At 52.9% G+C, this 13,662-nt stretch overlaps 1 protein-coding gene across 1 annotated transcript in view; it reads left to right on the top strand.

Annotated features, from left to right (window-relative positions):
- The first annotated feature begins 13,301 nt into the window (after positions 1–13,301).
- ACTR6 (actin related protein 6) overlaps positions 13,302–13,662 on the top strand; it is a 601,838-nt gene continuing 601,477 nt past the window's right edge. Inside the window, exon 1 of the mRNA XM_069633699.1 lies at positions 13,302–13,528. Within this exon, the coding sequence (XP_069489800.1) occupies positions 13,377–13,528 (152 nt within the window). The 5' untranslated portion in view covers positions 13,302–13,376. The remainder of the gene's footprint in view (positions 13,529–13,662) is intronic.

Genomic DNA, 13,662 nt, shown 5'->3' with positions numbered 1-13,662 from the left:
CAGCACCCCCACCCCCCAGCAGTGAGGCTCAGGCCCTGACTCATGTCCCCCAGCACCTCCACCCACCCAGTATTGACATGCGCCTGCCAGCAGGCCCCGACTCATGTCCCCCAGCATCCCCACCCACCCAGCATTGACGGGCACCTGCCAACAGGCCCCAACTCATGTCCCCCCAACACGTCATCATGATCCACAATCATGGGCCTCATGGCCACCCAAATCCCACTGCACGCCACCCCTGTGCAAAGACCCAACCAAGTATCCCATCCACCCCGCATTGAAATGCTCATTACATGATACAACCCAAATGGCAAGAATGTACATCAACACATGTCTGTCACACACACACAATGGGTGCTGGTGATTGTGAAAACCTACACAGTGACATGCATGAAACCAATGAGAGAATACCACACATCAAAGTAATAAACCAAAATGTATTGAACACAAAAAGAATGTAATGAAATGAAAACATGAAAAAAATGTTTGAAAAAAAGATGAAATGCAGCATGTCCAAAACACAAAAAGAAAAACATGAAGTCTGAATCCAAATAAATAGAAATGAAAATGTGCCCATAGTCTCTGTCCACCAAATCATATACAAAGGAAACGGAAACAGTAAAATCCATTGCTCCATGGTGAGAAAAAAAATAATAGATAAATCCACTGTTCAACTATGTACAAAGAAGTAATCCAGGGTCCATGAGCCCAACGAATGAAATGAAACCTAGCAAAAAAACTACTTAGTAAAGAAATATATACAAAAAGGCGGTGCATAGTCCAAGTGCCCCTAATGAATGAAAAAGATAAAGTAAACCTAAAACTACAAACTATATACAATGGCGGTGGCCTAGTCTGACGGCTCACTTCCCGATTTCCCGGGTAGGGCATCATCGAACTCCTGCTCAATGTCCTGGAGGCGGTCCTCTTCCATGGCCCCGAGGGTTCGCAGGGACGATGCCATGTTGGAATCCAACTCCCTGCGAATGGCCTCGAGGCACTCGGCTCACCTCAGTGCCCTACGCATGGAGTTCTGCGCCCTGACCATCGTGAGCCTCTTCTGCCCGCCGCCGCTCCGCATCTATACGCTGGCCCAACCACAGCCACACGGAAGACACACCCATTCCAGGGTTCTCCTGCCCTCTGGCCGATGCCTGCCCCTCTGATGTTGATGGCTCTGAGCCATCATTGCTCCCACCTAGAGCCTGCTGCTGCTGCTGCCCATGTGCCCGGTCCGATGATGCCTGCACATCATCCATCAGCTGGTCTCCAGTTGTTGTGGGGTCCACCCCTGCTGGACTGCCGACTCCCGACTGTGGCAGCGATGGGATCTCCACCAAGCTGGCTGTGTTGGTCAGGCCAGGTCCACAGGGGGCCCTGGTGGAATCTGGGCCTGAAGACGGCAGGGGGAATGACTGGCGCATAGTCTCCACAGAGGAGGAGAGGTCCGCCAGAGTGCGCGACACATGGAGGAACCCACCGACCAGGGCCCCTCTCAACAGTGCCACGTCGCGACGCTGCTCTTTGTGATGGCGTGCGTGCTCAGCCCTGGAAGCACGCACATCATCACGAATGTCACTCGTGCGCAACGCGACACCAACCAGGACGGAGCCCATACGGTCGTGGGACCCCTCGTCCGCAGGTAGTGGAGAGGCAGATGATGTGGCACTCCCCCCTACCTGCGGACGGGCCTGGGATGGGGCATCCCTGCTGGTGCATGGTGGTGCAGTCACAGGGTCAAGGACAGCGACATGCACAGGCCCCTCCGCGGTGACCTGTGCTGCCTCCTGGCCCTGGACTGCACCACTTGCACCAGTGGTACTACCCCCACCAGGCCCCATGTGCGGCTCAGTAGCGGGCTCCTCCTCCTCTGTGGAGACCACCAACCTGGATATCTCCACACCGTCTTCCGCCATTGCAAGCCCCTGTGGGGGCTCACCCGGCCCTTCCGCTACAGCCATAGTGGCAGACGCGGCACTAGTCCCCTCGCTCCCAGAGGATGGCAATTCCTGGGAGGGTAGCTGGGCCTTGCGTCGCCGCCCGGTGGAGGCATCCCCGCTGCTTGCCTCCACAGCGCCGTCTCCGCCCTCTTCTTCACTTGATGCTGCGTAGAGGGAGACATAGAACACAAGCATCCGGGTACAGTACAATATTCCCCTAGACAGGAAGCAATAACACATGGGTGGCTCTGTCAAATGTCACTTCCATCCTGTCCCTCCACAATACATGGGTGAATGCACGCAACACACATGCAGAAACAGGCACGGCGTCTGCAATCAACATCAGCATCCATGTACAAGGGCCTCTTTTAACCAAAATGTTGCCTTCAAACTCACATGCATCATGGCTCACACTGATCCCATGCACACACATCACCGGAGGGTCATGCATCATGGCTTATACACCACAGACACAGTGGATAGACACAGTGGATACAACAGTGACCGCACTGCATGAGTGAATCTAAACATCATCACGGACATGAGTCATGCATCCATGGCGTTTGAAAGTCACACACACACTTCTCAGACACACACACATGTGCACCATACATGTACATGAGAGCAGCACCCATCCCTCAACCCCCCCTCCAGGTCCAAGAACAGAGACTGGCATGCATTCATGTGTGCATTCCGCATACAGCTCCCCATTTTGCATTGGAACACATGCACCATCCATGTGGTTCACACATTACTGGTCTCACATGCATGACCATGATGTCCCTGCACACACACATCCATACATGGCCTATTTAACACATACAGGCAAGTATCAGACTACCAGCACACTGTAACATGCCCTGTCTCACACAGCAATGCTTGGCTACTTACCGCTCAACTCCAGACAGGTCTGCCTCCGAAGGATCTGGGCATGGAGCGCTGGGCCTACGCGTTCCAGGACCCTCATCTGGATGTTGCTCATGCTGACCCGGCCCCGGGCCTTGTAGAGGGTCCTGGACCTGAAGTCCTCCCAGCGCTTCCGGACGTGCTTGATGTCGCGGGTTGCCACCCCCTCCGCGTTGATGGCAACCACTGCATCCTCCCAGATCCTCTCCCGTCCTTCCTTGTTGGCGCGTGATGTTTCGAAGAGGGCATCATAATGCCCCAGGACATGCTCCACCAGGACACCAACTTCCTTCTCACTGAAGCTAGTGGCCCTCTGCCTCTCTGGCTGGGGGTCGCCAGTAGTCTCAGATGGTGCTTGCCCCAACATGGCGACCCCCGAGGCAGGCGTGGGTGGGCAACTGGGTCCTGGGGCTGGGCTGTGGAGCGATGGTATCCCAGTCGGGAGTCTTCTGTTCCAGCAGGGGTGGACACAGCAACTGGACCCCTGCAGATGGCTGACGTGCAGGCACCAAATAGCAGGGCACGTGGGCAGCAGGCAGACAGCAGCAGATGGCTGGTGGGAGCGTGCTCGGGGCTCTTGGGGGCAGGAAAATGGCCTTCTGGGCAGGAGCGTGGTCTTCCATGTGTTTTCGCGTGTCCAGCTTGATACGGAGTGATTTGGCACGTGAAAAAAGTGCACATCAGCATGTAATTCGAGGAAAGGCCCTTAGCGCGTAAGCGCGTCTGTGACGTAGCACGCACAAGCATTTCCCTCGTGACGTGGGCATAGTGGTTCAGCGCGCGCGTGAATGAACTGCACGTCCGCGTATGAATGCGTGTAATCCGAGGAAAGGGGTTACGCGCGTAAGTGACGCGACGCGCACGGGCGTTTCCCCCAGCATGGGTTAAAGGTGAGCGGGGTCAGCAGTTTGCTGAACGTGCCTTTCGTGGAGTCCGACGTGTGTTGCTGCTTCGTGTTGTTTCACGCGCCATCACAACTTCACAGCGGATCAAGGATGTATCTCTTCTTTTGGCGGGGGTATTGGCTATGCGTGTTTTTCATTATCACGCTAGTCAGACGGTGAGTCGCGCACACTATTTTTCCCACTGCGGGTGCCCCTGTGTATCGCGCCCATTTTCGAGGTCATTGTAGCCTGCGTGTCCCATGCGTACGCGTTTTTCATGTTACTGGGTGCCACCACGTACTGCGTGAGGTTAATTCCACGCACGTAGGCTGCAGGGTTGCGTGCACAGTTTTACTGTAGTTTTGGGGTGCCTGAGCATTGCGTGACCCGTCACTACATCACCGGTGTCACACACAGCCTTGCAGGTGCAGGGGGGCTGTTGACATCTTGCATCCCACCCACTTCACCACAATTGCCCAGGACAATTGTGGTGTACACCTCCCATTGGCACTCCTCCATCTGTGCCAGCACTGCTCCATCTGTGCCATGGTTGGGAGGCCACCAAAGGTGAGGGGCGCCTCAGCTGGGCGTCCTCCTCGTGGCAGGCGTGGTCAGGGACGTGGCTGGGGTGACCAGGGAGTAGGGAGACTCCAGGGTGTCCAGGGTGGCCGCAGAGGGGGAAGAGGCAGGGGTGCGCCACTTGAGCACGATGTTGTGCCATGTGTCGGTGCAGTCATGCCACCACCCCCTGTGGTTCCGGGAGATGCAGCTTCTGCATCTGGCACTGGCACCCGTGTGACCCGGCAGTCCGTTTCATCGACTGCCATGGGTCCAAGGGTAGTGGTAGCTGCAGGTGCAGCTGTGGACACCACCACCCAGGCTCAGGGTCTGCCAGCGCAGGCTGCGTTGGCACTTGAAGAGTCCTTGGAAGATTTTCAACAGGCCAGGAGGGAAACCGTAGGTGCACGCAGGGCTGCCCTGACCAAGACACGTGTACCTGGGGCAGTAATGTCATCTACTGCCCCGAACAGCCAGGTGTTGGCAAGTGCAGGGGCAGATGCAGCCAACAACACCCCGGTTGTGAGTCTGCCAACCAGGACAGTCGCGGTCAATGACCCTGCCACATCGGATGTTGCTGCGCAGGATCCATTAGAGGGCACCCAGCTGCCACTGACGCAAGTCAGGCCTTTGGTCGTCCCTCCACCTGCCACTCCCTTGGCTCAATCCACCGGTGCCAGTGGCCATACTGATCAGGGCGGCATTTGCCAGCCAGGGTCTGCGCTACAATCCAAGAGAAGGAAGGTTGCACCTGCAGCACAGGCTGGGACCCCACACACAGTCACGACCTCCTGCATGTCGAGGAAGAAGCCTTTCTGCAACCAGGAACTGGACTTCCTCGTGGACTACGTGCGGGACCACAGCCGTGACATGCTAGTGGGTCCTAATTGTCAGACTACGGCTGACCACCGTGATACCCACTGGAAGCAAGTTGCGGAACATGTGAGTGCATTCGGCCATGAGGTGCGCACGGTGCAAGAGTGCAAAAAGCGTTGGAATGACCTCAAACGCAGCGCTAAGGCTAAGCGTGCCTCAAATTACAACTTGACTCTGGTGACTGGCAGTGGGCCTGCACCTCAGGAGGAAGACCTCACTCTGCATGAGTCACTCGTTGCGGAGTTCATACCATCTGAATCGGTCAAAGGAGTGGGAGAGATGCCGGACTTTGATGCCCATTCCAGTGAGTGTTACTGCGTGTTTGTTGAGGACATGTGTGTTTTACTTGTGTGATGTGTTGTGGATGACTGCCACTACATGTCACGTGTTCATGGTTCTGATGTGCAAGTAAAGCAGTGCTTCCCAGATGCATGGCTGCTCTACTGGATGGTGGACATGTGGAGCGGACGGGGACTGTCCGCATCACCACTATTGCACCCTACTCACATGCTGGTCACCAGGATGCCCCTCCAGTCCATGTTCCAGCTTACTGGCCCTTCTGCATGTACCATGGGGTGACCTTCCTCTCAGTCCAGGGACTATGTCATAGCATGACTTACGTGCATGTGTCCTCTGCCTGCATGCGGGTACTCCATGTAGGCATGCTCCCTTGCCCCTCCACCCCCCGCTCTGCACCCCAATTCCACCTTTGCACTGGTCTGCTTCCATTTTTCCGTTGAGTACTTCCCTGTTCATGCGTCCTGTGTACATGCTAACTTCCAGCGGCCAATCTGCCAGACATATGCTGTGTGTACATCCTTTGTACTTGATGCAGGGTGCCTCACTTGGACTGTGCAGAGGTCAGCTGCCCCGCAGGGACATGAGTACCCATTCATGCTCCATGTGTATTCCACGCATGCCCCTATGTGTCCTTGACATGATCATTGTAGTACGAGTCCAGGGTGACCTACATTGCATGGCATTTCATCAGCCTTCCCATGCCAACTGTGGCTCAGTCCTGCGTTGCACACATGTTTATGGTGTGACAGTCTGTATGGGTCACAGGCCTCAGCCTGTTCAATGGGCAATGACTCTGTCCAACTGGTGTAGTGTCTTCTTCACACGTGTGTTTACTCCAGAGATTTCATCATGTGTCCTGCTTACTGTCCCATCATTATTTGCTGTGTTGTCACTTGACTCACATGATGCAATTAATACTAGTCAACACTGTCTGTCAATACACAGGTCTATCGTCAGCCTTTTGATACCATGCTAGGCATCCCTGCATTTGCACTTGGGGGGAGGGGTGGTTTGCTTGTAGCCATGCTACCCATTGAATGCACATTGCACCTGATGCCTGAAGTTGACCTTGCACTGCCTTCACATTTTCTGAAACACATCATGAAGTACTTGTACATGTAGATAGTGAGTAACGTACACATTTGCTGCACTGCATCGACCCACTTCTGTGCAAACTGACACCATTCTACATGCCTAATCACAGAAGCAATGTCAAGTTGACCCAGCATGCATGGCAGGTTCTATTTTGTGTGTGACATGTCTGCTTGATGTGTTTGGTGTCTGTGCGATGTCTGTGTCTTTGTGTGTTGTGTGCTTCTAACATGTGTAGTGACCTTTTTTTCTCTCTACTTTTCAGATGATGATGCAATGGAGCCAGAGGATGGTGTTGTCATGCCAGGCACAAGGTTGTTATCACTACAGCAACCCGGCATAAGTGGGGGTAGTGGGGTGGTAGGCCACGAAAACCCACATGTGCTACAGTCCATCGTGTCTCTGGCTGGAAATGAGTCCAGCCCTGATCAACACTCTGACGTCCATGTCGAGTTGGATGTGCATCAGGTCCATATGTCAGGGGTGAGTGATTCTGATGTGGGCACTCCTCTGTCCGCGACACCTGCACTGAGGGGTCAGACAGTGTTGGAACCTCTGCCTGTGGTGGATACGGACACAGGGTCACCCTCCAGACCAGTCACTGATGTGCCTGGGACATCACGTCGATGGGGGCATGTAGTCGTGCAGCCGCGGGCAGTGCCAACACAATGAGGACACCCGGTCCTTGGGTCCCGCAGGGGTCAAGCCCAGCAACGCGGTCGCTGCGCGCAACCGCAGTATACTGAGTGGGAGCAAGACATGACTGCCAATTCTGAACAGCAGGGGGCAGCAATGGAGAACATTGCTGAGAGCATGGAGCGTGTGGCCCAATCCATGCTCCCCCCTGCTAGGCAGGTGCTTCTCCAGCAGCAGGCGGCACGGTCCACGGCCCGCTCGTTCAGGCTGGGCATGGCGGCCTCAGGCAGGGCACGCCAGGCTGAGATGTCTCTGCACAAAGCAATTGCTGCTCACGCAGAGGCACACATGGAGGCCCTGAGGCAGGAGTATGCTTCCCTCAGATCCACTCTGGGTGTCCTTATGAGGTCCCAGAGGGAGCGGGCAGAGGAGAGGTTTGCGCAGCTTGAGCGTACCATCTCGGCTGAGCTACATGCTTGCCGGGAGGTGCAGCAGTTGTCTAGCCAGGGCTTGCAGGAGGAACTCAGTGTTACACGTGCTACCTTGCAAGAGGAAGCACGTGTATCATGGGAGGTTCTGCATGCAGACCTACGTGTCATCGCCACACATTAACAGGCTCACCCGTCCGGCAGACTTGCTGCCGATGAGGGGCAAGCTGCAGCTAGGCGTGGTCAGGCTCCTGTGTCACGTCCTCCTATCCAGGAAGAGCCAGAATCGGACGATAATGTATCTCCCACATAGGTCGGGCTGTGCAGGCGTTAGCCCATGGAGGTTTTTTTTTCCTCAACATCATTGCATGTGGGTGTTGAGCAGCACCCTGTACCTCCCCCCTCCTGGGTGCCCCTCCACCCCCCCGGGTCGTATGTGGCCATTTTTGATTTTTCTTTTAGTTTAGTTAGTTTATTTTCAATTTGATAGTTAGTTTAATTAGGTAATGTAGGTTTTTCATAGTTAGTGTAATTAGTTAATATAGTTTAAAATTGCTTGTCTATTGTGCTTTCATGTGACGGTGTGGTGCTTTGTGGCTTTTGAAAGCATCCACTGTCTGTTCCAGCTGGGCCCTTCAAGCTTGTCTTGTGTATGTGTTTGCAGTTTGGGGTCCTGACTCACATATGCCACTCCTGCTTCCCTTATCCATGGGCTCGCAAGGATGTTTTGGTGTAACAGCCTATTACACAAGGGCTTTGGACTGTCATATCTGTGGCATGTCTGCTGCTGTCCAACTTGTGTTAACACCCCTAGTGGGGATGATAGGGGTGTTCTTGACCACTGTTCTTCTTTCGCTAGATGGGGGGTTTCATGATTCATGTGTACATGAATTGCTATGCATTGTGTAGTGTGTTTCTTATCTTTACTGTACATGTGCTTGTTGCAATTCATGCCGTAGATAGTGTGTACCACACTTTGCCTGTGAAAGACGCACTGATGGTGTGATTTCTGATGTACGTCTCTGACATGGTTCAGTCATGAAATGCCTGAAGAGACACACAGAGATGATTGTAAAGCATTAATCATGTGTTTTATGCCCTTTCTGCAGGGGGATGAGCCTCCAGACCACCTTTGCCAGCAGATATGGCCCATTTGACGTCTGGAAGCTGGACACGTTTGGTGGTGCCGACATGCGCATGTGTGCGCAAGCAGAGGCACAGGGATTGCGCTCATACATCCAAAAACAGCTGACGTGTTTCAAGGGACTCCAGGCAAGGTGAGCAGCACAGGGGGGCCACAACACAGCAAACCTTTCACCAGGCCAGTTGTACATGCATGCTTAGTAGCAGCACTGACGGTGAGCTTGGACAAATATTGGTGTTGAAGCGCACAATACAGCTGTGATGTGCTGGTGGACTAATGGCTAGTTGAGGGGAAAGTTGTCTTGGGCACCTGCAGGGGCAGTGGCACATACCCTCCGGTCCACCATGGTCCATTGAGGCACTTGTATTAGCCATGTAGCATTCCAAGACATGGAAAGAAGCAGCTCACAGGGACAGACAGCAAGGGACAGACTTGTGTGCAGTGCATTTCATTCCCATGTAGAATTTGACACATGCACTACTTACTTTATTTCGGTCATGGTGGAACACGACTTGTTCTGAAGTCATACCCTGCTATATGCGTCTGGCTGCTTACCCAGGGAACATTGCATGTTGTGTGAATCGTGACACATTGATCTTCCATTTGCCACGCACCCACCGGCGCCTGACTTACTGTATTGAGTGTGTATGAACCATCAAAGGGGTAATGTTACGTATGGGTACGAAGCATCCACACCAGATTGTTTGTTTGTAGAGTAGTTTGTTACTTTGGGGCATATATGGTGGTGTGTTTGTGTGTTATGGGCACACACAGATTAGTAACTGTGGCTCTCTTTGCAGCATTGAACTGCTCCTGTTACCGGACCTGAGAGTGTGCAGGCAGGAGGTCAGCACTCACCCCAGAGATAAGTTTCTCTTTGTCTTCCATTTGAGTAATTTGTTACTATGTGCATGATGATCAAGTTTGGTGTAATTGTGTATGTGTTAATGTGAGTAGTACAGTTTTGTGCATTTCCTACTTTTCCTGTGTCAATCCTACTCCCCTCGGTTGTCCAGTATAGCAATGCCTGTCCCGACTGCATATCCCTGACCCTCCTTCCCCACCAGGGTCTCAGAGGCCTTTGTGAGTTTGACCTTGCAGGCACCCATACCACGGCAGGGGTCGGTTGGTTCGTGCCACTCCTGACCCTTTTCCTCGGGAGCTGTGACAGTACACAGCAGTTTGTGGTGCATCATTCTGTGCTATGTACCACACATGGTACACATCCAGTTGCGACATTGTTTTACTGTGCTACCTTGGTTGTTAAGTCATTGAGATAGTACTTGGGCTTTGTGACTTACTGCTACTTCAAGTCATCTACTGGAGGCTCTTCTGGTTTGTTTTGCTGCCTGCAGGCTTTTTGCTTGGCTTCTGTGTTGGCCTGCTTTGAGTTCTCTTTAATTTGGTGTTTTTGCAAGTCAAGGGGGACTCTGAGGGTGCTGGACACTTTTTACTCACAAGGTGGAAGATGGTGACAAAGGGGAAGGGTGATCATGTGGCCAGGTGAACTTCAAGGATGAAGGCTACATAACCCAGGTGCAGTTGTTCAGTGGGTCATGGTGATTTGTGAGGGAGGGGGGTGTTTTGTTGTTGACAGTTGCCTTGCCCTACAGTGTGATGCGCACCCCGACATTGTAATTGTGGTATCCTATGTACATGATGTATTCTGCTGATCAATGCCTGTTCATGTGTTGTGTTTACCTTTCAGGTGTGAGGGAATAGTTGTGGCTTGACATGCTGGGGTGTACACATGGTCAATGTTCACATGTGATGTGTAGAGGACACTGATGGTCACTTGATTGCACATGCATGTATTGAGTGCATGTCCCTACTGACCCACACACTCGCACTATGATCCACTACATGTACAACCACCCTTCCATGTCCACATGTACACTCTGTTTGCCTTCTGGTGCCCACTGTGTCCCTGCAGCACATGATCTATGACCAATTGTGCATCCTGTACATGCGTAATTTGCTTTTTGATGTAGTTTGTCGCTTAGATGTGATGCTCAGGGTGTGCGTCTCACAAAATGGCTGTTCACTATGTTGTGCGCTGAGCAGTGTGTTGCAGGAGGTGGACACGGCACACATAAGCTGCAGTGTTGATTTTGCAATGCACAATGTGCATGTAGAGAGGCATTCATTGTTATGTTACAACTACAACTGTTGGAATGCATTTGGGTATGACTTCTTTTGGGTGGTAGGTTGTTGGTCAGTAATTTCATCTGATTCCATCTCAGGCATCATTGTCTGATGCCTCTTTACATTTTTCACATGTCAAGGTGTACCTTATTGTTACTGTGTTGGTGTATAGCTATTGCTTGCCATGTCATGTTGTGGTTTGGGAGGGTTTGGGTGACATACATGTGATAGTCCTGTCCTGTTTTGCAGGTCTGTGTGATTCACACCTTGCATGTGTGCCTTTTGGTCATACAGGATTGCGTATGTTTAAGTAGCTAGGGATGCACACAATGTGGCACTTCCATGGCAACATTCTCAGGGTGGTAAGGTTGTGACAGTTGACTGTCTCTTTGTCATCATCGATTGTCACCTGGTATGTCCCAGGCCTGTGTGCACTCCGCAGGGGTGTGAGTTTAGGTGAAAAATGTGGCCACAAGCTGGGTCCGGGGTTCCTCGCCACGTGCCCTATCCCCTCCCATGGGCAGCGCCTGTGCCTGTGGTTGGGGATGTGGGGGCACCACAATGTCCACATGTACGCCCTGCCGTGTTGCAACATTGTGCAGGACACAGGCTGCCACAATGATCCTGCACACTACTGGGGGTGCATAGAGTAGCTGCCCGCCAGAGCGGTCAAGGGAGCGGAAGCGTAACTTGAGCACTCTGAATGTGCGCTCCACTATGGCCCTGGTTGCAATATGGGCCGCGTTGTATCTTACCTGGGGTGGTGTGGTCGGGTTCCGGATTGGCGTCATCATGTGGTTGCTCAGACGGTAGGCACTGTCCTCTGGAGAGGTGAGGATGGTTGTTATTATTGGGGTTTGTGTATTTGTGTATGTGTGACATGCATGTATGTGCACGGACATTTGTACTCACCTAGGAGCCATGTGTCACCATGCTGCCCAGCTTCCAGGGCCCGGCTCAGGGCGGACATTCTGTATATGAAACTGTCATGTGTGGAGCCATGGTAGTTTGCATAGACAGAGGTGATGATTCCCTTTGCATTGCATACCACCTGCACTTTGATGGAATGTCAGTGCTTGCGGTTTCGGTAGATGTGCTCAGTGGCCCTAAGTGGACGTAGGGCCACATGGGTGCAATCTATGGCACCAAGCACTTTGGGGAAGTCTGTCAGCCTGTAAAAGTCCTGGACAACGGCCTGCCTTTCTGCGGGTGTTCTGGGCATGTATATGTGCCTGCGGACTGAGGGGCGTGCTGTCATGATTGCCAAGACCTGGTGTAGGCACCGTGACTGCGTGGCCTGTGAGACCCCACCCCACTATGGCAGTAGTCCGCTGAAATGACCCAGTGGCCAAAAAATGCAGGACATTGAGCACCTTCTCCAAGGGGCTCAATGCTTGGAAGCAGAGCGTGGGGGATGTAAGGTCATCTTCCCACTCCCTGACCAGGTCTAGGATGATACGAGGTGGAAACCTATACCTGCCGTAGACCTGGTCGTCAGGCATCCCAAAAAGGCTTGTCCGGGGTGAAAAAATGCAGGCCCTGGCTATTCTCCTCCTCCTGCGGTGTCCCACGATCAGTGCTGCGACAAATGGGGCTTCATCGTAGCTGTATATACGTGTTTGTTGTTTGCGCACACTTTTATACTGTGCGCGGGGATGCTTCTGCCTACCTTCGTGTGGCGGGCGCGTTGACGCCTATGCGCGCCTTTTGCCGTGCGTGGGTTTCCCATATTCAAATCCATGAATACGGGTTGTTCGCGTGCGTGTGGGCGTTCCGTGTAGTTCCCTGCAGTACTTCCCCAGTAACGCCTTCTTTTTCACGCGTTGTTCCCCATTCTGCGTGTTACGCCCACTTTTGTTGTGTGCGCCGCGCTGTGCACTTTCGCTGTGCGTGTAGCGCACGCCATTTGATGACGTGTGCACTCACGTGCGCCACGCAGAATTTTAATGCACATCCCAGGATTTAAACGCGCACAGACTTTCATGAATCGATGTGCACGGCTTTCGCTGCGATTCGCACCCTTGCGCGGCGCACATGTATTCCATGAATCGGCCCCAGAGTATCATGCTACTATTAGGCCATCTGTACCCTTTCCTGCGCTACACTGCCCTGCAAGACCAAACACCCGCATATAAAAGCATATTTCATAACCCTGTCGCCACCAAAATAATCGTATGTACACTATTAAACAAACTTAAACGCAGTCTCCCCTACTGGTTTTACTAATGCTAGTTTGAGGTCGTAATAACAGGATCAAATTTCCAGTGAAAACCCACAATGAAATTCTTTGAATGCCTTTCCACTCCTCGAACCCCGCCCCCTTGTTAACTCCTCGGGACATCCCCGCATCGCTGCTCCCGCCCTCTCTCTCTATTTAAACAACTTCTCGCCTCAACTCTACCCCTGTCTCTCTCCTGCTGCCAGTGACTGCAGTTGTGCCAGACGCTTCGGCGAACGGCGCAGAACGATGACGTCAATCCAGTCGGCTCGCCGTAAGAAACGCCATGTTGCTGGGAACTGCAGCCCACCGCCGTTGTACACCGGTGCTGAGATGAGCACCTTGGTGCTGGACAACGGGGCTTACACTGCTAAAATCGGCTACAGCCATGGGGAGCCCAGGTACGGAGCGAGACCTGAGCAGAGAGAGACCTGAACAGAGTGGGGAGATGCAGAGATGAACAGGGTTGGGGTGTGAGGTGTTCATAGATGGCGAGCATAATCCAGAAAGGAAAGGAGTGAGAATGAGATGGACT

Source organism: Ambystoma mexicanum, chromosome 13, assembly GCF_040938575.1.
Source record: "Ambystoma mexicanum isolate Mex_15411 chromosome 13, UKY_AmexF1_1, whole genome shotgun sequence".
Taxonomy (NCBI): domain Eukaryota; kingdom Metazoa; phylum Chordata; class Amphibia; order Caudata; family Ambystomatidae; genus Ambystoma; species Ambystoma mexicanum.
The sequence above is the reverse complement of the archived record's forward strand: the minus strand, read 5'-3'. Positions and strand labels throughout refer to the sequence as shown.